This window comes from Mycotypha africana (genome assembly GCF_025528875.1).
Source record: "Mycotypha africana strain NRRL 2978 chromosome Unknown BDF20scaffold_2, whole genome shotgun sequence".
In the NCBI taxonomy this organism is placed as follows: Eukaryota; Fungi; Mucoromycota; class Mucoromycetes; order Mucorales; family Mycotyphaceae; genus Mycotypha; species Mycotypha africana.
Window position 1 is genome coordinate 2,016,960 of NW_026515726.1, and position 24,313 is coordinate 2,041,272.

Genomic DNA, 24,313 nt, shown 5'->3' on the forward strand with positions numbered 1-24,313 from the left:
ATGTGTAACTTTCCCAAAAAGGGAGCAACGAGAGGAGTCTTAAATACCGAATCCTTTTTTGTTTCGGATTCTAAAGAAGAGAGTCTGTATGTTAAGCAAAAAAGTAAGGACACTCAAGCGAATGTCTACGTCTTTTTTCTGTGCGTCATCTTTACCTTCTTTGCTTAACTTTTTCCATTCCTGTTTTCAATTTACCCTAGTGTATTACAATATCTTTTCTCTTTCTCCCTTTTTGTTTGAATGTCAACACCACACGTAGGATCGACGCAAGGAGAATGGTATCAATTTGATCCCAATGTCCATTACTATTACGATGAACAAGGTCAGCTTCATTATTACGATCCAAACACCAACTTGGACGTGAACTATCAGCCTGAATATCAACAGCAAGAGCAGCAACCACAGCAGCAACTTCGAGATGCCACTGCTGCCAATGCGTATTATGCAAGCCCGAGAACATCGAGTGAATACCAACCGAATAGTTACTATACTCAACATAACAACAGTCAAACTCCACAACAGTTATATACCCCAGATTCATTACAACAACAGCCAACTTTTCAACAGCCATCACAACAGTCGTCAGTAAGTCAGGCAGACATTGTTTCGTCGAGGCAACCGTCTCCTGAAGTGCCATTGTTGCCTTGTCCCGATCCTAATTGTACTGGTGAAAACAAGCCTACATCCAAGTTCTGTGAAGAGTGCGGTATTGCTTTGGGGCCCATCTCAAGGACAGGTACACCCGTTGCTACTAATAATACCGGTAGTAGCTCTGTGGCTGCTGTTACAGGCTTAGCAACGACTTCGTTGACGAGGTCTATGTCTAATAATTATATCTCTGATAACTCACAATACAAACTTCAACAGCAACGTTACCAACATCAGCTTACGCAAAAAGCGCAAAATCCTTACTATGCGCCTCATCATCCAACCATTCATAGACCACCTACTGCTCCTGTTTATTCTACTACGACCAACATACCGATCGGAAGAAGTTCACTAGATACGACCGTACCTCTTTACCATCCTCCTTCTGTAAAAAACACAGTACAGCCAAGCATAGCTTCTGCTGCATCACCCTCAACTCATCTGTCATCCATACAATCTGGGGCGCACCATCCGTCCATGTACGATCTGCGCGCTTACGATCAAAATCGATATGCACATACTCCGCTAACAACTACCCCGACTACTTCTAACGCTATCAATAATAGTAATTATCCATCTTCAGCAGCCTATTCACAACAGCAGCATCAGTCCCAATTGCATCAACCTTCTGTTGATCCATTAGGTAGGAGTAGAGGTTGCCCCATAGTTGTTTTCGGATTTGGCGGCAAGATGGTCATGACATTTCCGCGCACTGTGCCAGATTATTATTCCTCAACTTCCAATGCTCAACCTGGACCCATTCAAATTAAGCAACTGAAGGATGTTACTACGACGACGAAAGATAGCATAGAGCCTGTATTCCCAAAGAATATTGTCTTTCCTGGCCCTGTTATGTTTGATAGTAAAGTGGGCAATAAGCAAAAGAAGAGAGATATTATTCAATATATGTCACAGATGCTGGAAGCTCTTGAAAAGGAGAAAAGCACATTTACAGTTTATGATTCAGAAGATTATCACCGTTTAGAAGCCAAGATTTTATTGTGGAAAGTGATCAAAGTGATGATTGAATGTGACGGAAAATTAAATGACAAGTAAGTAAAGCGTAGGATGATCCATGATCATGGACGGGAAGTTTTACAATGATCGAAACAGGCTCAAACTAAACTGGTTTTACTTCATGGCTCGGGTTTTCCCTTACTGAATAGAGATAAGAAGGATCAGGCGATTTTAGCTGCAATCCGTCCGCTAATGCCCAGCACGGAGGAAGACTATTCACAATTTAATTATCCAACGACTGCAGCAACAGGCATGGACACACCCTCTATTACGACAGCTACAAGGGTTTCGAGTGAGAGCAATACATCAACCTTTGATTCGTCCAACGAGATGCTTGGAAAAATTGAGCGGTATTTACTAAATGGTGATCGTTTAGGAGCCGTTAATTTTGCTATACAAGAAGATTTATGGGCTCATGCGCTGATTATCAGCAGTTGTGTGGATAGAGAGTGCTGGCAAAGAGTCATTAAAAACTTTGTGGATCGTGAAATGAATAGCATTCCAGAGACAAGTCAGAATAGGAATTTTAACATTATTGCGGGCAATAACCAGGCATTGCGCGTCATTTACTCTTTATTTTCTGGTGTGGGCGCTGCTTCAAGTGAGTCTGGCTCTTTCATTTTTCGGGGGGAAAAAGAGAAAGGGATTGTCTTACTGACTCTATTTTTGTCATTTTGTGTATTCCTAGTGAATCAATTCATTGTCAACGATATTCAACATGTGAATACACCCTACGGATTACAAACAGTTACGCCTAAAGTGGAAATATCGCAATTGGCTGGTTGGAGAAGCACCCTCGCTATAATTTTGGCCAATAGAACCTCTAGGGATTTGGAGGCTTTAACGGCTTTGGGTGATATTTTAAAGACACAGGGTTGGACGGAGGCCGCTCATATATGGTAAGAAACCAGCCCCTTTCATATATTCGTTATTGGGTTCGGAAGGAATCAGACGAAAAGCTTACTAATATGTTTGTTTCGCTGTTATCAGCTATTTACTGTCTCCGCAAACGTCGATTCACTCAGGTGATGACACCGCTCAAGTACGTTTAACGCTTGTCGGTAGCGATCAACCTACTGCAGAAGCACTGTGCCTGTCAGAAATCTTTGAGTATGCCAATTCATGGAATACCAGTAACAATGCTAGTACATGCTTACCGTTCTTACAAGGCTATAAACTGAAACATGCATGGATACTGGCAGATTATGGTTGTGTCGATTTGGCAAAGAGATACTATGAATCCATAGATCAATGCTTGAAATCATTCACGAAAGGAAGCCCTTACTTACATTCATCCCTCGTGGAACAGGTCAACGTATTCGGCTCTTACATCAGTAATAATTGCGGGAGAAAGAATGGGTAAGTAAAAAACTTTGGTTTGATACACCGTTCTTGTTGACTTACGACCATCGCTTTTGATATTCGTAGAGTGGATCCTGCGTCTTGGTTTAAGCCTAAATTACAAAAGAAGACACTCTCCTCCATCTGGGGCAGCCTGGAAGGAAGCTTGACCAAATTTGTCAGCGGTGAGGAATCACCGAGTCAAGAACCACCCGCTAGAAAATCAAGTGAAATCATGGGTCGCTTCCAGTAATTTTCTCTTTCTGTTTAATGTAATTCTACATAGTTTTCACCTACTTCGTACAATATTTTCTTACTTTTTACTCCCACCACTACCAATGATTGATCGTTTTCCGTAAATTTATACCTGTAATTTAAATAGTAGCAATCTTTTTTTTTTTTTTTTATTTTATTAGCTCTTAAATGATACTATAAAATGTATATTTAAATTTATGTTCATAACTACGTCGCCAATGAGGGTCAACATCCTCTTCCTTCTGAGTGACTTTACAGCTAAACTGATGTGTCAGCATGCTATATGCTTATACCTAAGTACTTGAAAGAATAACGAATAGCCCATTCATGGTTCAGCAAAAAGATCGTCTGGATGATGCGAATTTATAATATGTTAACAATAGCTCCAGTCAGCTTGAGTGCATAATTGGTCAGTTTCGTATCCAATCCATTGAGTGATATTTTGTCTATACACAATAGCAATAACCACTATGCATACGTTGAAGGAAATGAAGCCACCTTCCAGAATAAATTGCCCAAAACGCGGCATCAACTTTTAAAATCGATACTATGTCGTACTTTTATCAGTAAAGGTGGGAAAGGGCTCGTGGACCATTGTGAGAGTATAGATAAGTGGCTTCGATACCCGGTGGGATAATTATAATAGATAGAGGAGTGATCGTGCCTTTTCATACCGTATAGCATCCATTTAGAAACAGATTTTATTACTGTCTATTTATCATAGGCTTTCATCCTGTAATTTAAATAATACATGGCATATACGATGAAGGGAGACCGATGTGAACCTATATGCACTGCCAGAACTGTCTGTTCTTTCAAAAAATTGTACATCAAATACATTCACTCTCCCTTCAGCGATTGAGAAAAGTATTTATAACCAGCAAGCCGTATAGAAAAATGGAAAGGAAACGTCCTTCTATCATTATCATTGGGGGTGAAGGTCAACTTTCCTGTGCCTGATTCAATGAAATTAGGAATAAGAGATAAACCAATTATTCCATAAGTAATGGTAATTTAAGTAAGGCAGCACCACTGAGAAGATAAGCTGATTCATATACCTCATCCTGGATGATAGCAATGCCATCCATCCATGCTGTTCTCGATAGCTACTGAGCAATCTAGGTAGCAGTTCGCTTCAGAACATCACTTGGCCAAAGGTACGTTTTAGTTAAAGCGGAGATTTTAAATTGGGAAAACTGTTCATTTTGACACTTACTTTTTTGCTCTGAAAATTTCATCCCATTGCATTTGTCTACAGTTCAATGTCACCTTTATACGATTATGTTAATCAGGTTCAAAATGCCTATATCCATCAGGATGAACAACTTTTCAGCAGTCTCTTCAATATCAATATTGCTACTCCAACCGTCCTTTCAGATGCTTTAATGAATGTACTTGTCGAGATTTTACTTGCACATTAAGCGAGCATAAAAGTTTAACAATAGCTCTGACGATGCCAGATCCTAATGATTCTTTCGAACTGTTTTTCTTTTTATGCCTCTTCAATAAAAAACCAACAACTTTACAAAATACGTTTGTAGACTAGAGAAGATCAAGTGGAGAATATTGTCAACAGCCAGTTGGAAGATATATCTTATGCGTTAGCTGAAGCCACACACAACTACCTCAAATGGTTACGCTGTTTGTCAGATCCCGATAGAACAGTTGTTTTTGAGACGTTTACAACATTGTATAGGTGATGATTTATTATGGTTTAAAATGAAAAGACTTTCAGCAAAAAACCCCCTATTGACACGACAGACTACAAAAACATATAGCTCTTTGATACCCTTATTTAATGGATCTGATTCCTTTTTTCAACTGCCAGTGGTGAAAACATTATCAACAGCATTTGTACAATTAGCCTTCGATGTAGGTTAGCGATTTCAATCTGACTGGAAAGCGACAGCATGGTTCTCACTCGACAGAAAATTGTGTTGCTTTTCATAGGTTGATAAAACAAGGGGGCTCAAAGGCAAAGCACGAAAAGCCAATACAGCAGCCCGATTATTGTCGAAAATGTTTAATATCATGTTAGCTGACAGGTAGGAAGAGGAAAAAGGGCAGTTTTTGAATGAGATGGTTGATCATCCTATTTTTGCTGAAAAATATATGTAGGTCACCGATGGAAACGTCGAAACGACAAGGCATTTTCCATGTTACCAATTTGGCTTTTAAAGTGTATTTCAAATTGAACAATATCCGTATGTGTCAAACATTCATGTCGAATATACGGACAGGAGGTGTTGAGTTGGAACAATTTCCTATCAGTGAGCAAGTGACATACAAATACTATACAGGGAGATATGCACTGTATCACGGACGATTAAAACAGGTAATAGGGAACCAAGCCATCGATGCTATTTCAATTATGTGGCTCTCACTCATCCATTGTGTTCGGGCTGCGGGATCAATGAATAGGCTGAGGAATACTTGCTTTTCGCCTTTAACAAATGCCATATCGATTACTGGAACAACAAAAGGCTTATCCTCCATTACCTCATACCGACGCGTATCATTTTGGGCTATTTTCCTTCCCTTATGCTATTAAGAAAGTACCAACTTGAAGAATATTTCGCGCCTCTGATGCGATGCATCCGATCCGGTCATATGGCGGGATTCTTACACCATCTAGAGGCTTATTTTGCCTATTTTTACCGTCACTTTACATACCTGTTGTTGAAAGAAAGAGGTGTAGTACTGATTTGGCGTTGTTTGATCAAGAATCTGTACCGGCAACAGCAGATTTTAGGCAATACCAAACCGGCGATTGACTTTGATTTATACTTGACAGCTTTGTATACATCTTATGACGACCGTTCTTATAACCCACAACAACAACAACAAGAACAACCAAAGCAAGTATTCGATTTGAATGATGTGGAAGGTATCTTTGTATCGTTAATCAGTCAGGTAGGATCGTGTTGTTAACTATCCAACCATCCACGTGTCTCCTTGTTACTTAACTGCCTCTCTCCTTCATCCTTGTCGATACTAGGGGTACATACGTGGCTATTTACAACACCAAAGACATCGTATTGTGCTGAGCAAAGTCAACGCTTTTCCTGCCATTTCAAGCGTCCATTTGCATGTGGAAAGGTACAATGAAACATTGATGGAAGAACACATGACAAACGCACAACCTGCAATGCCTCCTGAAATACAAGAAATCATCAGCAACGGTACTTGTCAACAATAGAAAAAAGGGATGATCCTTTTCTTTTTCCTCATTTTTTTTTGCTGATTGTGCGTCTAAACTACAACTAAACGCACAAAAAAAAATAAAATAACAAAAGCTCACATAAAAAGTGTGATCGTTTGTTGAAATCATAATTGATCGATTTTTATTATTACGTTCAAGTGAGTAAGGATTATTTTGGGTTTCCAAAGAGAAGTTGCTGCGTATCGAAATAATCTCTGGTTTTTTTTTTTTTTGAGAAACAAAAAAAAAACAAAAAACAAACGGATAACAACATTTTATAGTGTTTAACCGCCAAAACCGTAAAGGGTACGGCCTTGTCTCTTCAAAGCATAGACGACATCCAAAGAAGTAACAGTCTTTCTCTTGGCATGTTCAGTGTAAGTAACGGCATCACGGATAACGTTTTCAAGGAAGACCTTGAGGACACCACGGGTTTCTTCGTAGATCAAGCCAGAGATACGCTTGACACCACCACGACGAGCGAGACGACGAATAGCAGGCTTGGTAATACCTTGAATGTTATCACGAAGAATCTTTCTGTGACGCTTAGCACCTCCCTTTCCGAGACCTTTACCACCTTTACCACGACCAGTCACTATTCAAAGGTTGGGTTGAGGAGTGTGAGTCTTTCTTTTTCAGATGCTGATTTCGTCATTTGCAAAAAAAAAAAAAAAAGAAGAAATGCTGGATTGAAAAAAAAGACGTGTTGAAAGGTTCAACTTACTTTCTAAATAATCTGAATAAAATAAAGAAAGAAAAAGGAGAAAGCAAAATGGGAAATAAAACTTGCAATTTAATAAATAATTTTTTTTTTTCAAGCTACCGACTGCTTGTTCATCTTTTTCGTACGTCGTCATCATCTCAACTTTGTCGATACTTTAATAAGACCAAAAACGCGTCTATTCTACCGCGTTTTACACGTTCATGTAAGGCAACACTCCGGTTCCTTGAACGCGTTTCTATACCAAAAACGGTATGAGCCGACTACATTTTTTCCCCCCTTAAATCGCTTGCCTCGTCGCCCTCTCCCACTCAAACATGGTATTTTGAATGACGTGCGCCCATCCTTTCCTCCCTTTTCTTGTATTAAAAAAAAAAAAAAAAAAAAGTTTTTTTATTTTTTTTTATTTTTTTCCCCCTTTTTACATTTCTTCTTTTTCTCTCAATTTATTTAAAAAATAAAATAAAAAATGGCTCGTACCAAGCAAACAGCTCGTAAGTCCACTGGTGGTAAGGCCCCTCGTAAGCAATTGGCTACCAAGGCCGCTCGTAAGTCTGCTCCCTCTACTGGTGGTGTCAAGAAGCCTCATCGTTACAGACCTGGTACTGTCGCTCTTCGTGAAATCCGTCGTTACCAAAAGTCCACTGAATTGTTGATCCGTAAATTGCCCTTCCAACGTCTTGTCCGTGAAATCGCTCAAGATTTCAAGACTGATTTGCGTTTCCAATCTTCTGCCATTGGTGCTCTTCAAGAAGCCTCTGAAGCTTATTTGGTTTCTCTCTTTGAAGGTACGTTTTTGTTCTTGTGACATGATTTTTCAGAGACAACATTCTTATTTCTTTTTTTTTTTGTAAATAGATACTAATTTGGCCGCTATTCACGCCAAGCGTGTCACTATTCAACCCAAGGATATTCAATTGGCCCGTCGTCTCCGTGGTGAACGTTCTTAGATTATTTGATACAAAATGACACAGGATAGCGTTGGATAATAGTACTATAGCATGGCTTTTCCTACGATATAACCTATGCACTTGAGACACCCACCTACAAACAGATTATATTCCTATAGGGTCGCTCCGAAACATGCCAAAAAAAAAAAAAAAAAATGAATAAAAGAGAAGATCCCGGGTGCGTCTTTTTTATTTAAAAAAAAAAAAAAAAAGTAAACAATGGGTAGTATGGAGCCCCAGTGGTTACCAATGAGAAGGTATTTGAGTGGCTGTTCATTTATAAACGATCTGAATACATTTTACCAGAAGAAGAAGGTGAAATGATGGATCGAATTTGTTTTTGTACAAAATGTTCGACCGATTGGGACTTTGGTTTGTCTCTCAGAATCACACGTAGAATTTGACCTAATCCATCAGACAAGCCATTGATTAGCACAAAACGAAAACCAGAGCCATACACACAATAATATTTACCGTCACACATCTTGTTGTCGAGCATAGCAATCGCGTCTAAAGCGAAATGCTTTTTACTGAATTCCACTTCTGCTTCACCGTAGGAACGGCCGAAGCGATCTCTCATCACTTCACAACGTAGGATATGACCAAAAGGCTCCATGGTGATCTAGTAGGAAAGAAAAATTGCCATCGAAATAACGTGAATACACTTGCTTTCTTTTTGCTTCTCCTGTATAAACATAAAAACCCTCCCATTTACATAAACATCCTCTGAATTGGCTTCCGGGTCTAAACCAGTGACTAAAACGGTGGTGGGTCCTGATTCTCCCTTGATGGAGATATCTGCTCTCTCTCTGGACTGATTTGCGCTGGATCTTCCACGAATAGACAATCCACTCCCTGTCCCTACGCTACTAGACACTGCTCGAGTAGAAGGAGCATGACGACGATCCTCCTCTATAGGACCACGGGTGTTGTATTCTCTCCTTGCTGCTCTTCCTACGATCGATCCTGTGAAGGCGGGCGGTGCAGAGGACATGTCTGATGAGGAGCGTCTATAGGAGGAAGAAGAAGAAGATGAAATCGTAGGTCGACTGATCATGGATTGTATTTGCGGTCGTTGTGGTGGTGTTGGGCGGTGATGGAGAAAGGAGATGGGAGCTGTGGTCGTGGTGGCTCCTCGCTGAGCTTGCCCCCGCGTTCTGTTTTGCTGCAGACCTAAGCGACCGGCTAATCCACTACTAAGCGCAGGTCTTGCGAGCTCAAGTGTACTCTCGTTTCTCGTCCTCGCTGGAGTCTCGGTTTTGGAAATGGCTTTTGTAATGATAATCTGAGAAGGATCGACTCTTACCGATGGTTGTTGTTGTTGTTGTTGTTGTTTGATATGCGCGGTAAAAAGGGGGCCAGAGCCAGTAGACTAAAAAGGGTGCAATAAAGCCATGGGTTAGGCAATGACAACCGAGGGACTCTACTCTCTCTCTCTCTCTCGCTCTCTCTCTCTGTCCGTGGGTGGGTGGGTGTGTGTGGAGCGGATACCCGCTTCTTTCTTTTTTCCTCATCACTCCCATGCCATGTTGAAACATCATGATGGAACACATTACCAATCGTGCATTGATATTTTTTCGTGGTAAAGGCTTTGTCACCTTTGCTTTCGACACTTGAATAGCAGCAGGTCGATGATGGCTCTGAGCACGCAGTTTTGCAACATGACCAGGTGATGACGACTTTTTCAGTTTATTGTTTGTAGGCTTTTTCTGTCCTTGTTTTTTCTTTTTTATAATATCGTCAAGTGAAGAATCGAGATCCATCGTTGAAAGAGGGGGTTGTGTGGTCAACTATGTGTTTGGAAAGGGAAAGAAGGAACAGAGAAAGGTGTGGCATCCTCCAAAAAATAGAAAAAAGAGTGGGTCAACCAATCAAAAAAGACGGATTCGCTCTACGCTCTTTCTGCGGTATCCCAAGATCTATTCGTTTCAATGAGACCCTCAGAAGCATAGCGCATGGCAATTTTTCACAACAGCGCGAAACAGAGAGATACACCTGGAACGTCACCATGAAAAAGAACATGAAAACGTATCGTCTGTTTTTTTTTTTTATTATTTAAACAACAAATACAACAATAAAAGTGAATAAAAAGGGTAATAATACATTGGGTAGAAAGCAAGAAATCAGGAAATAAATATACAAAGGAGGGGTGTGATTATAGAGTATATAAAGTAATGAATAAGAGGGAAAATGATGTACACATAGAGGAGGATAAGTTTTGTAGTTTTTTCTTAAAAAAAAGCAAAAAAGAAGCAAAAAAAAAAAAAAGAGAGTGGCATCCTCTCTTTTATTTTCTATACTTTTCGTAGCCTCTAGCAATGCTTTCAATGGAGCGACCCTTGGTTTCAGGGAGGAAGAAAAAGGTAAACAAGAAGGATAAAAGACAAATGACGGCGAAAATCAAAAAGGACCAGCCTTCGATGGCAGCAAAGATGACAGGGAAGATTTGACCAATGACGAAATTCATACACCAATTGATACAGGTAGAAGCAGCACCGACGGCGGAGGCAGCGTGGGTGGGTGTCATTTCAGAGGTAATCATCCAAGGAATAGGACCAATACCAAGGGCGAAAGAAGCGACGTACAAAAAGACAGAGGCGATCAAAAGACCCGGAGAGTTGACTTTGTAACCGATGACCAAAAGGACAGAGAAGATACAAGTACCGGCTTCGGCAATGAGCAACAAAGGACGACGACCGAAACGATCAATGACGATGACAGTGACGATTGTAGCGACAAAGTTAACAATGGTGGTGATGATAGCCATCAGCTGAGCCATGGATTGAGAGTTATTGAAAGCGAGCAAGAAAATATTGGTAGAGTAGTACATGACAGCGTTCATACCCGACAATTGTTGGATAATGTGATGGACAAAGACAGTGAAACCAATACGACGCATGACAGGGTCCTTCATCACTTGCAACATGCTCATGTTTTCTTTGTCAGCAACGTCCTCACCGGCAGCCTTGAGTTCCACATCGGTGGTGTCGTTGATTTCAGCGCCCTCCTTGGAGTCGATCATGTCCATGCCTTCGCGACGAGAGTGGCCATTGGAGACAGTGCCAGCGACTTCAGCGCCATGGATACCTTCGACCATATCGTAGAATTCTTGTTCAATGTTACAGTTGCCACGGAGCTTTTGAAGAGTAGCACGAGCTTCTTCAAAACGGCTCTTGCTGACTAACCAACGAGGAGACTCAGCACACGTAGCCATCAAGAAGACTTGAGCGATAGCAGGGAAAGCAGTGATAGCATAATTGATACGCCAGAGAGGGACCTTGGCAAGAGGGAGACCGATAGCAGACGCCAAAAGAAGACCAATGACAATCAAGAATTGATTGCATGTACCCATCGTACCACGGCCCTTGATAGTAGACACTTCACCAATGTAAGTAGGCACCACAAGAGAACCGAGACCACAGGAGATACCACAGAGGATACGACCGATGATAAACATGGCTTGATGGACAGCCACACAGCAAAGCAAGGAACCAATGATGAAGCCAAAGTTATTGACGATAATGGTTAAACGACGACCCAGTTTCTCTTGGAGATTACCACCGAAAAGAGCAGAAATCAGACCACCTACACAGAAAGAGGAGACAGCAAAACCCCTAGAGAAAGAAAAGAAAAAAATTTTTTTTCAACGGTTAGGAAGCGCATGTCTCGTTTACTAAGTACTTGCCAAGTCATTGACTTACCAAAGGGCGGTGGTCATGGGCAAACAATCAGGAAGACCTTTTGAAGCAACATGAGCCATACCGTGCTCACAAACGTGAGTGACTGTACCAGGTACGTTGGATGAACCTGAGACCCAACCGTTTGCAAAGGGTTCTAAACAAGCGATAAGTACACAGTACACCATGTACTTGTTGAATTTAAGATCTAACGAATCCATATTCTATTTTTTTTTTTTTTTGTGTGTGTGTGTAATTGTGTATGTGAATATGGAGACTATAACAACAGAGAAAAGAGTTCCAAACTATTGATCTATGTGGGAAAAAAAAAACCAAAAGATGGCTGTATCTGTAGGGCTATGAAGTAAATCAATAATGTCGCTCTCCTTTATCTCTCTTATAGTCTCTTGCTCGCTACATTTATATACTGGATCAGAAAAGGCTCTTTTTTATCTTTCCCAGAATTTCCCAGGTCTCACCCTCTTTGGCTGACTTTCTCTTTTGGGAAACCGATGTGGGTGAGGTAATTTGTCCGGAAGATGAAACCAAGAGAACCCTGAAGGAGAGGATAACTCTAATTCAGGATCCAGTTTTTGTCACATCAAAAAAACGCTCAGATCAGATATTTTTCGTTAGCCATGGGCAGAAATCATTTATTTATTTCTTTATTTTTTCCGGATATCTATGTAAAAAGATAGTCATACATAAATAGGGCCCATCCATAGAGAATACCTATGGCACAGTACAAACTAGTCAACATTAAAGGCAAGAAGGGAAGCCTTTCCCCAAAGACAATGTCATGGATGAACCCTGTATAGAATTGTAGAAGCACCAAGCCTATCAAATACTGTTGTTCCATTGTGGATAAAAGATTTTTCAAAGGTCTAATTTACCGTTATCATGATGTGAGGAGAGCGAGCATCAAAAAAAAAAAAAAAAAAAAAAAAAAAAAAATTGAGACAAAACGTCAACATGGGCTTCATTGACTTTTTCAAATTTTCTGATCTTTTGCACGCATCACTTACATTTGAACACTGTGAGCCAAGCCTGGGATGACAGCACAAAACCATAATAACGTTATTGTGACCTTGATAGGAGTTTCTATAATCCATGAATGCACCATCATCCATCAGACATCATCAGGCCAAAAAAAAAAAAAAAAAAGTATCGGTTATAATTTTATGCCTTCGAATAGGAAATAATCAAGCCCCTTTTTTTTGACCCTGAATTTTTTTTTTTTTTTTGATTTACCGGCCGGATGAATCAATAAAGGAAAGAGCGAGACAATTCCAGCGGCGCTCAAAATGATCAAGATACGTAAATTGGTTTTACAATTAGCAGCCATTAAACTAGAGAAACGCGGTTCGAGTGAGTTCGCATCGGATAAAGGTTAATGTTATGTATATGAATAAGTTGCTATTACCCATATGGTATCAATACAATCATAATGGCTTTTTCATGCACATGCCAGCCCAGCAGATAGGATGCAAAAGTACACAATGTCAATGAAGAGAGAAAATTATCAAATGTCGGCTTTCTCCATAACTTTTGCAAGACCATCTATTAATCATCAACCAGAAAAGCAAACATGTCAGCTTCAAAAATAAGACGTTTCGCATGATAATCCGGCTTTTTTTTTTCGGCTTTATCTGATACATTATCGACTCACCATTTGTACAATGAGCGTGAGGATCATAGTGTGAATCGCTTCAATTGCGGGCAGAACCGCGAATTGAGTATCACCGACGTAGCCTCTGGTCATGGAAGTAACAGCATCCTCATTCAAACTCCATCCGAACCGTTTAGCAACTATATAAAGTAAATGAGAGTGGGTGAGGTAAAGTAGATGAGTTGAGCGTATGTCTATCTATTTGTATGTATAGAATCACAACATAGACTCTGTTATCATGGAACATGAAAAAATTCAGGTACAAAAATCTCCCATCTGTTTCCGCCACACCTCCATCCTTTTTTCTTTCTGTAACCTTTCCATTCGTACCTTCGTTCCACCCAGCCCCCCCCCCCTTAAACATCCCTCCCCCCTCTGTATTTTTACCTATAATTAACATCCTGTCTATTCCGGCATAAACTGACCAGAAATTGGGCGCCCAAAATGCGTGACAAAGTCCACGGGTAAATGGAAAGAGGCGCTGAAAAACGGCGGGCAACTGTCTATAGTACAGGAACGGTCCGAAGGATAGAACAAACACGGCGATAACCGATCCTCCCAGCATGAAGAATCTTTTGACAGAAAATTTTCTTTGTTTACCATCTAAACGGGAAATACAGTAAACAAAAAAGGAAATAAAAAATGGAGCAAGTTAGTAAAGGCATCATCCTCTTGGTTTTTTTTCATTTTCTTTAGGCTTTTCTTGTACTTGGATCTTTTGCATCTTTAACAAAGCAATAAGCCTTGAGTAAGTAGACGAAATAAGCTGGAGCCACGTATAAGTAAATGTGTTTGAAATTAAGTAAAATGGCGAATAGGATTCCAGAACACAGTAAATGGTTCTAGTTTTGGCGTTTTTGCAAAAAAAAAAAAAAAAAAAAAAAAAAAAAAAGAAAAGTCCGGTTGTTATGTAAGCTTTCAATGAGCGATACTCTCATTTGGCTCGCTTATATTTCGAACAAAAAATTGGCTGTTCTACTTACTCTCTTGGCTTCGACAATGGATAAAGTCAATAGGCCATAAAGCAATCCATTGTATTGAAAATGGATATGATCCACTATAATAAGTCCTGGGTGAAGGAACAGTGCACCCGCTATGATCCAATGGACATATTGGTTCCCAAAATACTTGACGTATCTATAGGTTTCCGTCTTTTTGTTAGAAGCAACGCTTTATTTTTTGATGTTTTGCGACGTTTCGTGTTGATGTTTCGTGTTGTACCTGAGTAAAGCCCAATAGAATATCAACTCACTCACAATCACTGTCAATCGCTGAAATAGAATCGTCTCTGTGCTGGCATAATTCAAGTTGTCTATTTTGACCATTTCTGGATCCACCATGTTGGCAAAAAGACTGAGAAACTTTTCAAACCATGCAAAGAACGGTGGATAGTCCAACGTCCATTCTGACGTATTCTAGTAGAATAGATAATAATTTGCTTAGCGATTGCTGTAGCACGCTTGAAGAATCATTCTTTAGAGGAACAGGCTTTACTTCAATATACCACTTATTAATGGGTAAGCTGTATGTAATGGCCAGCCAATTTCTATGCACTTCAAAATCTGTCGATCGACTGTTGTTCACATTGAGGTGAATGGTAGAAGAGAAGCCTTTATTAGACTTTTGTTTGGTACTGAAGCATAGGCAATGCAAAAACGTACTATGATGGAATCAGCAGTAATTTTATGAACGTGCTGGCCAAAAACAGATTCCGCATGTTGTCATTTCCCATCTCTGACTCTGCCAATAAAGAAGAAATTTAAATGTGATACTAGCTGGCGGAGGTGACTTGGCCCTGAGAACGCGATAGAACAACTAGCTGAAACGTAAGGTTACCTTCTATTGCCCCCTTTTGCAAGTAGAGTGCCAAGTTCAAAACAGCGCCCGGAGTAAAAAAGTTACCTGACATAAGCAAATGGCTGCTTTCGGACTTTTAAGTGTGTGTTTTCTGGGCGACGCCTTAACCGTCCTCTAGTTGAAAATGACACCCAAGATGAGCGACTTCAAATTATATATAGCTTATTCAAACTACATGAAATAATACTTGCAAATGACGGGTTTCATAGTGAGAAACATTTTCATGTGATCCCGATTCTTACTCGTTTGCAAAAGTACTATAGTTACCCAACTTGATCTATAAGCAACGGGAGACGAAAACACCACATTACTCTGTTTCGTTTATTTTGTACCGAATGCTTAGCTGTGTAATAACTACCTTATGAACTGGACATCACCGCTTTTTTGATTTTTTTTTTAAAAAAGAGAAACCGCAAAATAGCTGCTCTTATAGAAAATTGCTTACAGTGGCTATGCAAAATGGCATAGGTATCAATGGGATCAAGAATGATGATCTTTCCGTAGGCAAATAAACCTAGTGCGTTTTGGATGAAACGAAAAAGTGAACGTATCCATCACTAGGTGCATTGCAAAAAGACTTTACCAAAAAGCCTCAATAAGCACAAGGAAAAACTTTAGACTCGAGCATACTTTTTGCTTTCCTTTTTCCCAAAGAAAAACAAACAAAAAGCAGCTCACTACGGCACGAAAACTCTTTTCATGATGAAAGTTGTTGTATATGAATGAGCAAAGAAATGATAATCACCCGCCTCTCAGAGAAAATCATAGGAAAGAGTTTGCCAGTGGGACGTTGTAGACCGAAAAGGGGGGGGGAGTTGCTCCTTCTTGACAAACCATGTGCATGTACTCATAGATAATCTTTTTATTTATTTTACATGCCATTCGCGGGAGAATCTACTTACTTCCCTTGCCATCCTATCCTTTTGAGAAGCGTTCATCCTAAAACAAGAAAATGAAGAGAATATAATAGAGGGAAAGGCACGCTCGTAATAAAAGTACAAATGATCACTTGAACTCCTAGAATGACTCTTCATTCATACACTGGATTCTATCTCATCCTTATGTACTTGTATTGTCCAGTTCATGAATGGACTTTGCATGTGGTACAGAGATAGTACATTGAAGGGCTGAGAAAGGGGAGGAGTGGTAAGACAGCATGATTACCCTTCTTGAGGAGATGGACATGGAGTATGTTAAGCATGCCCTCGACCGAGCAATGGAAGGCAATGTCTCACAAGGAACCCAAAATCCACATGGATGGTACTCGTATTGCCTACTGGAAAACGTCGGCAATATTATCAAGTCCTGCCCTTGGCATCTCGCACTTTGCATTGACAACGACGAGCAGAAAATCGTTCCCCTGTATTACACGAGATTCTTCATGCTTCGTCGCTCAAATGTTCTTGCGTCAAAATAAGTAATGCGCATGATAGAAATCGCTTCTTCTTTATTTCTCATCCAATGTGTCGAAGCATAGGAGCCAATGAGTGTGGTTCTTCCTTTACGAATAAAGAAAGAAAGCATTGGAAACGAGTATTTTCAAGCCAAGTTAACGGAGACTTACCGAACGTTTCAGCAAGACAAAAAACATGTGGGCTGTTTAAAAATGACTCGCTTCATAACCCTCTACACTCATGGAAAGTCTGTATTTTTACCTGACATTATTACTCTTTATAGAAACCTCATAAGATAAGCTTGCATAAATCATTTTTTTTTTTTTAGAAATTCTTTTATTTATATGTATCAAATGGAAAAAAATAATTATAATTTCTCTTCTACAGCAAATAAGATAGGTATATGTATATTACAAAAAGGGCATGCTAAAATGAAAGCGTAAACTTGGTATATAGAAAGCCAAAAAAAAATAGATTTACATAGGATAGAAAGTGAAGGCCAAAAAAGAGGGAGATAGTATGATATAAAAATAGGCAGCCAAAAAATACATAGTATAATGAATGAACGAATGGAAAAGAAAAAAGGGAGTTTGTTTTAAGTCAGCAGCGAAAAATAGAAAATGAAGGAGAAAATAAGCATAGAAAAAAAAAAAAAGATGTGTTATATGTAAAAATGTCTTGTATATATGTGTATGTAGAGACCTTCTTTTTTGTGTAAATAAAAGAGGGTGGATTGTTGTTTGTTATCGACGAGTTTTTTCGTAGCATGAGTATAAAAGAAGCATCTAGCCCAGATGGCGTAAAAGAAGTTGATTTCACTGATGCTGTATGATGTGTAATGTGTATATGTATGTATGTGTAGATGTTGCATAGAAGACATCTCTATTTTTACAGATAAAAAAAAAAGCCAGATGTTCTAGACCCCCAAATTTAAAAACTGCTTTCAATTGGGTTGTTGGTGATGATGCTGATATGTTGCTGCAGATGTTGTTGGCTCCTTTCTTTTTTTGGCATATCTCCATATGGCTGATGGTGATGGTGATGATGATGATGATGATGGTTGTAATGATGAAAAGAAGTGAGAATAAAAGATGCTGATAAAGGGGAATGGTGATTCATTGTGGTAGAGGTACTACTGTTACTGCTGCTGATACTCCCGCTACTGCTGACACTATCTGCTGGAGATAACATTGGCTGTTTGACAAACGAGGTAGGCGTGAACGGGGGTGTGGGTGGCAATACATCGTAATGAGCATAGTTAGGGTGGGTATGGAACTGGAGTGGAACTTGGAGTCGTTTAAGGTTAGGATGTTTCTTCTTTTTCTTTTGTTGAGCATCAGCATAATGGTGAGGGTGGGCAGTGGTGTCCAAGGTGCTGGTGGGTGAGGCAATGGTGCTGCCGGTCGCTTGAGTGACCGTCAGCGCTGTCGTGGGTGGAGTAATAGAAGGAGAAAGAAGAGCTGCTGCTGAACGGTGGGAAGCCATCATGGCTGCTTCATAGTGAATGACTTCTTGCGTACGAGTGAAATAGCGACAGTGTTGAATGCGCATGGACAATTCATCCAGAGTCATTCTCTTGTTCGGATCCAGAACAAAAATTCGTTTTAGAATCTTATTGAGTTCCATCGATATCGGTAAAATCTTTAAAAGTAAATTTGAGTCATTGTACAAATAAGCGCGGAAAGTATCGTCATCTAAAGAGGCCACTTTCCAACTGTTTCGAGAGGTGGCCAAATTAATCAAGCACATGCCCAAGGCCCAGACATCGTTAGGTGCCGTTGCGTACCCACCTGTGGAGGATGCATGTCGATAATGACGGTTCTTGATGCCTGCTAATCGAATCCCGCTCTTGGTACCTTGACACTCTGGTGAGTAATAAAAGGTAGATCCGCAACCAAAATCATGACTGATGGCATCGGTCGTCGCCAAGCCAAAATCAGCCAACTTGACGGTGCGTCCACCGTCAAAGACCAGAATGTTTTCGGGCTTTAGATCACGGTGATAGATATGGTTGCTGTGACAATGCCGAACGGCTTCGAGAATTTGGAGAAAGACATGGCGGATCAAATCATGGTTACCGTAATACAGATTTTTTTCTGTGATCGCTGAGAACAAATCTCCTTCAGATCCATATTCCATAATGACATGCGTCCATTCGGCTGTCTGTAATACTTTTTCAAGTCGGATGATATGCGGATGGCCGGAAAGACGAGAATGCAGCGTGATTTCATTTCGTTGGAAGGCAGATAATTGACGCTGTGGAGTTTCGAGACCGTTCTTGATGAGTTGAGTGTGAGGTAGTGACTTTACTGCATAACGTTCAAAGGTATGTCTATGTCTCGCCATATACACTTGTCCATAAGTTCCAATATTGAGTGCTTTCACAATCTCTAAATCTTCCACCATGGATCCAACAGTAAAGATAGCCTGTTGAGATTGTTCATTTCTGGTATTTGAAGCCGTCATATATATATGTCAATTGAGTTTAGTAAGATGGAAAAATGCGACAAATGGTTTCTCGTTATGTTTATAGTTTTTGAATGAAATGAGTTACAAAAAATAGAAAAAAACAAGAAAGAAGCACATCTTATGTGGCCTCTTTATATAGAAAAAAAAAAAAAAGCTAATTTTATTGAAATCTGTGGGCGTAAAAAAACGTGCTTTTCAGAAAAGGAGTAATCAAAGCAGTAATAAAGGGTAGGCAAAAAGAAATCTGGAGAAAGCTGGTGTGTATGATTTTAGAAAAAAAGGAAATTTCCAAAAATAGCAGTTCTTTCGTTCTTGTCCTACAACGCATTTTTTTTCGTCATTTGTTGACTTTTTGCAAAGAACCTTTTTTCATAAGAATTTTGGTTTTTGAGCTGCTTCATTCTATTGACCAATCAAAATTGAGAACCGTTCAAGGTACCATTTTTTTTTGGGTGCTCTTCATTTTCTTCGGCCGCCCCTTAAGCAAACGGTTTAGCCCCATTCTATTTTTTGTTGGCAAAAAAAAATGGACCTTTTTCGTCTCACTAAGCTAAAATATGACACACTCCCTTTCCTCTTCCTTCTTTCTTTTCATTGCTAAATATACATCCAATATACCTCTCCTCGCCTCTCCTTTCCTTTAGTTTTCTGCGAGACGTTTTTTTTTTTTTGTTTTTTTTTTTTGCCTGCATATCCTGTTTTGTAACTCTAATCTGTCCAGTTTCGCCACACCCATTTAATTACATAATTACCACATTATGCGCCTATTTTGCTCACTCTCTCGAAACCTACATATTCGAACATTTATAGTACTATGGATACTGTTATCACTCCTCATTCTTAGTCCATTTATAGATGCAGAACCGTCTAATATACCGGTAAAATCATATCATAACCATAGAACGCACAGATTTTTAAGCTTACATACAACTGAATGGCAGATCATCATCCACTCACCTTTTTATTTTAATTTTTTTCTGTGCTTCTGCTTTACATTCTCCTCTATGATATGCTAAAAATAGTCTTTATCACCAAAGAATGCGGAAAATATACTTGATCTATTACAGCGGGGAGAAGCATATGAAAAAAAATTGATGGATAAGAAACAACGACTTTACGAAAGCATTCGACGACACAAAGTCTCCTCCAATAATCAACATCAACAAGATGAACTGTACACATTAGCTGGTGTTCAATTAGAGGACTTTAAAGCTTTTGAAGATTTTGTGTTGGGCATCTTACAAGTTTATGATACCACGGTTCGAAAAGATCCTTTCAAATTTACAAATGATTTCCGAAGTCCTGCTCTTAAACTAACATTTGAGTTTCAACGAGCTGTCAAGTTGTCCCATCAAAGGTTAAAAACAGCCACCGGTTCATTATCGGCAGCAGCAGCAGCAGCAGCAGCAAGAGCAGCAGGAGCAGCAGAAGCAGCAGAAGCATCGCTACCAGATCACGAGGCAGAAGCAGTAGGTAAAGCAGCGGAAATGGAAGAGGATATGGCATCGATCGATACGACCACTTGGGGAATGGAAGACGTGGTCAATGGCATGTTACATGAAGTGAGCCAACATGCGGATCAATTAGAAGATGAAATGCAAAACAATTTAATGTTGTTATCAACGGAGGATGGAAGAGTAGAAACAGTATTAAAATTGACCAATGATCAAGGCAATGGTCAAGGCGATTCGATGGTGACCTTGATAGATCAAGATAATAACGAGTATGTCATGATGAAACCCTCGGATACTACTGTTATTACGGAAGGTAAATAGGACATGTCTATATACCACAGTCCATATGGACTCAAGGCACCCGCAAGTCTAAATAATCATGCATTCTAATGACTTTTTTTTTTCCCCTTCCCCTTTGCCCCGCGCCTCCATCTCCTTTTCCACTAGATATAAAGTTAATACATGATATTATTCTGATCCTGATTGTATCATTTGTACTGGGATGGATGTTCACTTGGATTGGTTTACCTGCCTTTTTTGGTTACATCCTCGCTGGTATTATGCTTGGCCCTTCCGGCTACAATAGAATTCATGAAGTCATTCAAGTAAAGACGTTAGCGCAATTAGGTGTCGTACTCATCATCTTTGTCCTTGGTCTGGAATTTTCATTGGACAAATTAAAGCGAATGTGGAGATTAGCTTTAGGAGGAGCTGTCACCATCCTGCTTGTTACTGTGTTTTGCTTTGTCATCATGGCATCCATCATTGGCGCAGACATCAAAGAAGCAGTGTTTGTAGGAGCATGCATCAGTTTGAGTTCCACGGCTGTCGTCGTCAAATGCATCAAATTGGATCATTTAGAACACTTGTATGGCTTATTAGTGATGCAAGATGTGATCTTGGGTTTTATGCTGGTAATATTCTGTTCTTCTTTGTGAGGCGGGGGGGGGAAGGCACTGAAAAGTGAATATCCATGGATGTTAATACAGAAAGCCTCTTTTCTTTTCTTTTTTTTTTTTTTTTTTTTTTTTTTTTTTTACGTAGGCCATTATTCCTGCCTTATCGAAATCAGGCATTGATGTACTGATCGCTTTCTTAAATATCTCGCTCTCTTTCACCATCTTTGGGCTTGTCTGTTACGCTATTTTGCGCTTTATGCCACTCATCCCTCGTCTCCTTCGTCGCGTGGTACCTATTCATGCCATCACCAAAAACCACGAGCTGATGCTCCTTGGTACCATTGCTATTTGCATGACGATGCTCATCGTTTCAGAACGCTTGGGGCTTGGTATGGAAATTGGTTGTTTTGCAGCGGGTGTAATTCTTCGCTCTCGCAAAGGTCTCTATGAAACCTCCCTCAAGGTGATAGAACCTGTCCGTGATACGTTTGCTTGCTTGTTCTTTGCGTCCATGGGTCTTCATGTCTATCCAACCTTCTTGGCCAAAGAAGCCTTTTTACTATTTACTTTGGCGGTTGGCGTTATCCTCTTCAAATACATCTCTACTTGTCTCACGCTCGTCGTCTTCAAATTTGATCTGCAAAAGTCCTCCACGATGGCCATCGCGTTGGCACAAATCTCAGAATTTGGCTTCGTTTTGGCGTCACGTGGTAAGCAATTATCCATCATCTCACGTGAAGTCTATTATATCTTGCTGGCAGTGACGGCTATCACGTTGATTGCAACGCCGTTGATTTTGACAGCATTGACGCTGATCAACAATAAAAGACTCGGTCTAGACAAGGGCAGCACAGGAGTAGGAGGCGGAGGAGGAAGTGGTAGTAGTACTGGAAACGGAGGTAGTAATACAAATCAGTTTATGGGCACCACCATGGTCAGTAGTAACTATACCAGCTCTTATCCAGAGCACGAAAATGAGGTTATCACAGGTCTTCAAGATGCAGAAAAATTAGCTTAGAAAAAAAAAAAAAGAACTCATCATACCGTCATCGAAACAACCACTCTATACTCGAACCATTTTTATCATACCATTATATCCAATCTAGCGTACTTTGCAATTATCTTTTTCTCAATAGAACAATCATAATGAATTACAATTTTAGTCACCATTTTGCATTCTCCTTCTCTCTCTCTGTCTCCCTTCATTCTTATTCATTCAGAAGGTAGAAAAATAAAAAAGAAGGTTGTACTGTAACATAAGTCTTTTGTTGGTGTTCTCATCGAGATCGTATCATATTTATTAGTGTAACTACATCTCACTTTCAATCAAGTGTTCAGGAGTTGAAACGAGGGGGGGGGAAAGGATAGAGCAAATGATAAATGGATTGGCTTTTGTTATATGTCATGTGTGGCGAAAAAAAAAAAAAAAAGATACAAAATAGAAACCCTGAATTCATTGACATCATGTTTGTATCATGTATTAGTTTAGCATGTGTTTTTGAGTATTAGTTTGAATAGGATAACAAATTCTATGTTGAAGATTCTGCATTTTTAAGACACGAAACACCATTCCGCCCTTCTCTTCTTCAAGATATTATACGTTTTCCAGTTGCTGCTGAAGCCTCGATTCATGTAATTTGAGCAAGAGAGATCCATAATTATTAAAATATTGCCTTAGTTCTTTTACAGTAAGTTGGCTCCAGATATCCGATGCTACTTCTACTTGCTCATCCTGTTTACCGTGAGGGTGATTTGTCCACAATTCATCATGGAAAATGTGTAGTGGATGGATGAGACCTTTATACAGCTCCCAAACGTCTTTTTCATAATGCAATTTCATATAAGCTGGGGTTATCGTATTATCATGCTGTTGTTCCTTCCACTGAAAAGCATAGCCTTGCCAAACAATCATCCATTCATTCTCGTTTCTGTCATGATCAATGACTAGGGTATTGTCGTATTCTGCTACGGGTTTCTTCTTTTTTAACGAGGTGGGATCATTCCTACCCTCACTCGTCGTATGACTACTGCCACCGCTGCTACTGCTGCTGCTGCTACTGCTGCTACTGCTGTTTCTCCTACTGCTACAACTAGTACTAGTACGATGATGGCGGACCCCATCATCATAGTTAGCTTTTCTTTGCATTTGTTGATAATGGTGGTCAATCAAAATACCATCTCCCAGAGTCTCTGATAATTCTGGCGTAACCAAGATAGGTACAAGACGATGATGTCCGCTATCAGGAATGGTTGCTTTTTCATCATCTCGTTTGTGAGGGTCGGATTTACTTGTGGAATAAGCATGATGTGGTGTAGTGTATAAAATAGCTGAAAGTGATCTTTTGATGGAATTGCGTATGTGTTTAGGATGAAATGATTCTTCTACGTCATCATCCTGTTGTTGTTGTTGTTGATGATGATGTTGTTGTTGCTGTTTCTGTTCCTTGGGTTTGTCTTGTCGTTTTTTCTCCTTATTTTGAGCAGATCGTTGTTGACTGGCGGCAGCAGTTAATTTCTGTAAGGATGTTACGTATAAACTTTTCGACTTGTGTGCTCTTCGATTCTTATCCGAAGAATGCTTAGGATTGTTGTGGTCATTTCCATTTGTGATTGTCTCATCAAGGCTGCTCGCTGTACTCAGTCTCTGAGTAGTGATATGCTCTTGACGCCCCTTCTCCTGTGTGGGTGAGGATGTTGTTGCTGCCTTTGTGCTTGTTTGAAAATAAGATAGCGAGAATCTTTTCGTGTTAAATTTAGAAT

General features: G+C 39.8%; 10 protein-coding genes across 10 annotated transcripts; 4 read left to right on the top strand and 6 right to left on the bottom strand.

Annotated features, from left to right (window-relative positions):
• The first annotated feature begins 84 nt into the window (after positions 1-84).
• BDF20DRAFT_853300 (Sec23-binding domain of Sec16-domain-containing protein) lies at positions 85-3,392 on the top strand. Its single transcript, XM_053080130.1, has 5 exons — positions 85-1,700; positions 1,815-2,266; positions 2,354-2,564; positions 2,656-3,024; positions 3,094-3,392. Exons 1-5 carry the CDS (start codon positions 241-243, stop codon positions 3,257-3,259), a joined length of 2,658 nt encoding a protein of 885 aa, XP_052939371.1. The 5' UTR covers positions 85-240; the 3' UTR covers positions 3,260-3,392.
• Positions 3,393-4,434: 1,042 nt separating this feature from the next.
• BDF20DRAFT_300810 (uncharacterized protein) lies at positions 4,435-6,566 on the top strand. Its single transcript, XM_053075146.1, has 7 exons — positions 4,435-4,652; positions 4,803-4,957; positions 5,040-5,133; positions 5,212-5,306; positions 5,380-5,596; positions 5,683-6,174; positions 6,260-6,566. The coding sequence occupies exons 1-7, from the start codon at positions 4,524-4,526 to the stop codon at positions 6,458-6,460; spliced, it is 1,383 nt and encodes a 460-aa protein (XP_052939372.1). The 5' UTR covers positions 4,435-4,523; the 3' UTR covers positions 6,461-6,566.
• Positions 6,567-6,747: 181 nt separating this feature from the next.
• BDF20DRAFT_910555 (histone-fold-containing protein) lies at positions 6,748-7,323 on the bottom strand (the record flags this gene model as incomplete). Its single annotated transcript, XM_053083720.1, has 3 exons — positions 6,748-7,058; positions 7,188-7,199; positions 7,287-7,323. The coding sequence occupies 3 exons, from the start codon at positions 7,321-7,323 to the stop codon at positions 6,748-6,750; spliced, it is 360 nt and encodes a 119-aa protein (XP_052939373.1).
• Positions 7,324-7,653: 330 nt separating this feature from the next.
• Positions 7,654-8,272, top strand: BDF20DRAFT_970008 (histone H3; the record flags this gene model as incomplete). The annotated part of the gene is made up of 2 exons (XM_053085006.1): positions 7,654-7,972; positions 8,043-8,272. 2 exons carry the CDS (start codon positions 7,654-7,656, stop codon positions 8,132-8,134), a joined length of 411 nt encoding a protein of 136 aa, XP_052939374.1. The 3' UTR covers positions 8,135-8,272.
• Positions 8,137-10,159, bottom strand: BDF20DRAFT_300807 (uncharacterized protein). The gene is made up of 5 exons (XM_053075145.1): positions 9,691-10,159; positions 8,850-9,506; positions 8,609-8,756; positions 8,382-8,539; positions 8,137-8,247 (listed from the first exon to the last, which is right to left on the bottom strand). Exons 1-4 carry the CDS (start codon positions 9,895-9,897, stop codon positions 8,412-8,414), a joined length of 1,140 nt encoding a protein of 379 aa, XP_052939375.1. The 5' UTR covers positions 9,898-10,159; the 3' UTR covers positions 8,137-8,247; positions 8,382-8,411.
• A 262-nt stretch (positions 10,160-10,421) lies between these two features.
• BDF20DRAFT_815573 (major facilitator superfamily domain-containing protein) lies at positions 10,422-11,999 on the bottom strand (the record flags this gene model as incomplete). The annotated part of the gene is made up of 2 exons (XM_053077090.1): positions 10,422-11,748; positions 11,836-11,999. 2 exons carry the CDS (start codon positions 11,997-11,999, stop codon positions 10,422-10,424), a joined length of 1,491 nt encoding a protein of 496 aa, XP_052939376.1.
• A 58-nt stretch (positions 12,000-12,057) lies between these two features.
• On the bottom strand, positions 12,058-15,683 carry BDF20DRAFT_853323 (glucosyltransferase). The gene is made up of 11 exons (XM_053080131.1): positions 15,142-15,683; positions 14,975-15,053; positions 14,702-14,895; positions 14,464-14,617; positions 14,190-14,322; positions 13,868-14,083; positions 13,481-13,620; positions 13,235-13,371; positions 13,063-13,160; positions 12,837-12,912; positions 12,058-12,695 (listed from the first exon to the last, which is right to left on the bottom strand). Exons 1-11 carry the CDS (start codon positions 15,210-15,212, stop codon positions 12,494-12,496), a joined length of 1,500 nt encoding a protein of 499 aa, XP_052939377.1. The 5' UTR covers positions 15,213-15,683; the 3' UTR covers positions 12,058-12,493.
• Positions 15,684-18,213: 2,530 nt separating this feature from the next.
• Positions 18,214-19,197, bottom strand: BDF20DRAFT_813871 (kinase-like domain-containing protein; the record flags this gene model as incomplete). Its single annotated transcript, XM_053076918.1, has 1 exon — positions 18,214-19,197. A coding segment is annotated over one exon (984 nt), but the record flags the coding sequence as incomplete, so codon positions are not given.
• A 674-nt stretch (positions 19,198-19,871) lies between these two features.
• BDF20DRAFT_853331 (Sodium/hydrogen exchanger family-domain-containing protein) lies at positions 19,872-22,865 on the top strand. The gene is made up of 4 exons (XM_053080132.1): positions 19,872-20,078; positions 20,223-20,967; positions 21,102-21,568; positions 21,699-22,865. The coding sequence occupies exons 1-4, from the start codon at positions 19,959-19,961 to the stop codon at positions 22,569-22,571; spliced, it is 2,205 nt and encodes a 734-aa protein (XP_052939379.1). The 5' UTR covers positions 19,872-19,958; the 3' UTR covers positions 22,572-22,865.
• A 102-nt stretch (positions 22,866-22,967) lies between these two features.
• On the bottom strand, positions 22,968-23,671 carry BDF20DRAFT_853332 (uncharacterized protein). Its single transcript, XM_053080133.1, has one exon. It carries the CDS (start codon positions 23,463-23,465, stop codon positions 23,148-23,150), a length of 318 nt encoding a protein of 105 aa, XP_052939380.1. The 5' UTR covers positions 23,466-23,671; the 3' UTR covers positions 22,968-23,147.
• Positions 23,672-24,313: the final 642 nt, after the last annotated feature.

What these genes read in the sequence shown, in the direction of transcription:
- BDF20DRAFT_853331 (XM_053080132.1), top strand. Translation starts at nt 19,959, where the DNA reads ATGCGCCTATTTTGCTCACTCTCTCGAAACCTACATATTCGAACATTT. An exon ending in CAGAACCGTCTAATATACCG is followed by an intron (nt 20,079 to 20,222) that starts GTAAAATCATAT and finishes TGCTAAAAATAG; the next exon opens with TCTTTATCACCAAAGAATGC. An exon ending in TACTACTGTTATTACGGAAG is followed by an intron (nt 20,968 to 21,101) that starts GTAAATAGGACA and finishes CTTTTCCACTAG; the next exon opens with ATATAAAGTTAATACATGAT.
- BDF20DRAFT_853323 (XM_053080131.1), bottom strand. Translation starts at nt 15,212, where the DNA reads ATGGGAAATGACAACATGCGGAATCTGTTTTTGGCCAGCACGTTCATA. An exon ending in CCATTGTCGAAGCCAAGAGA is followed by an intron (nt 14,323 to 14,463) that starts GTAAGTAGAACA and finishes CGCCAAAACTAG; the next exon opens with AACCATTTACTGTGTTCTGG. An exon ending in ATTGTATTGATACCATATGG is followed by an intron (nt 13,161 to 13,234) that starts GTAATAGCAACT and finishes GCGTTTCTCTAG; the next exon opens with TTTAATGGCTGCTAATTGTA.
- BDF20DRAFT_300807 (XM_053075145.1), bottom strand. Translation starts at nt 9,897, where the DNA reads ATGGATCTCGATTCTTCACTTGACGATATTATAAAAAAGAAAAAACAA. An exon ending in CCAATTCAGAGGATGTTTAT is followed by an intron (nt 8,757 to 8,849) that starts GTAAATGGGAGG and finishes CTTTCCTACTAG; the next exon opens with ATCACCATGGAGCCTTTTGG. An exon ending in CGACAACAAGATGTGTGACG is followed by an intron (nt 8,540 to 8,608) that starts GTAAATATTATT and finishes CTGATGGATTAG; the next exon opens with GTCAAATTCTACGTGTGATT.
- BDF20DRAFT_853332 (XM_053080133.1), bottom strand. Translation starts at nt 23,465, where the DNA reads ATGATTGTTTGGCAAGGCTATGCTTTTCAGTGGAAGGAACAACAGCAT.
- BDF20DRAFT_853300 (XM_053080130.1), top strand. Translation starts at nt 241, where the DNA reads ATGTCAACACCACACGTAGGATCGACGCAAGGAGAATGGTATCAATTT. An exon ending in TGGTGTGGGCGCTGCTTCAA is followed by an intron (nt 2,267 to 2,353) that starts GTGAGTCTGGCT and finishes GTGTATTCCTAG; the next exon opens with TGAATCAATTCATTGTCAAC. An exon ending in ACGGAGGCCGCTCATATATG is followed by an intron (nt 2,565 to 2,655) that starts GTAAGAAACCAG and finishes CGCTGTTATCAG; the next exon opens with CTATTTACTGTCTCCGCAAA.
- BDF20DRAFT_300810 (XM_053075146.1), top strand. Translation starts at nt 4,524, where the DNA reads ATGTCACCTTTATACGATTATGTTAATCAGGTTCAAAATGCCTATATC. An exon ending in TTGTACAATTAGCCTTCGAT is followed by an intron (nt 5,134 to 5,211) that starts GTAGGTTAGCGA and finishes TGCTTTTCATAG; the next exon opens with GTTGATAAAACAAGGGGGCT. An exon ending in AATATCATGTTAGCTGACAG is followed by an intron (nt 5,307 to 5,379) that starts GTAGGAAGAGGA and finishes AAATATATGTAG; the next exon opens with GTCACCGATGGAAACGTCGA.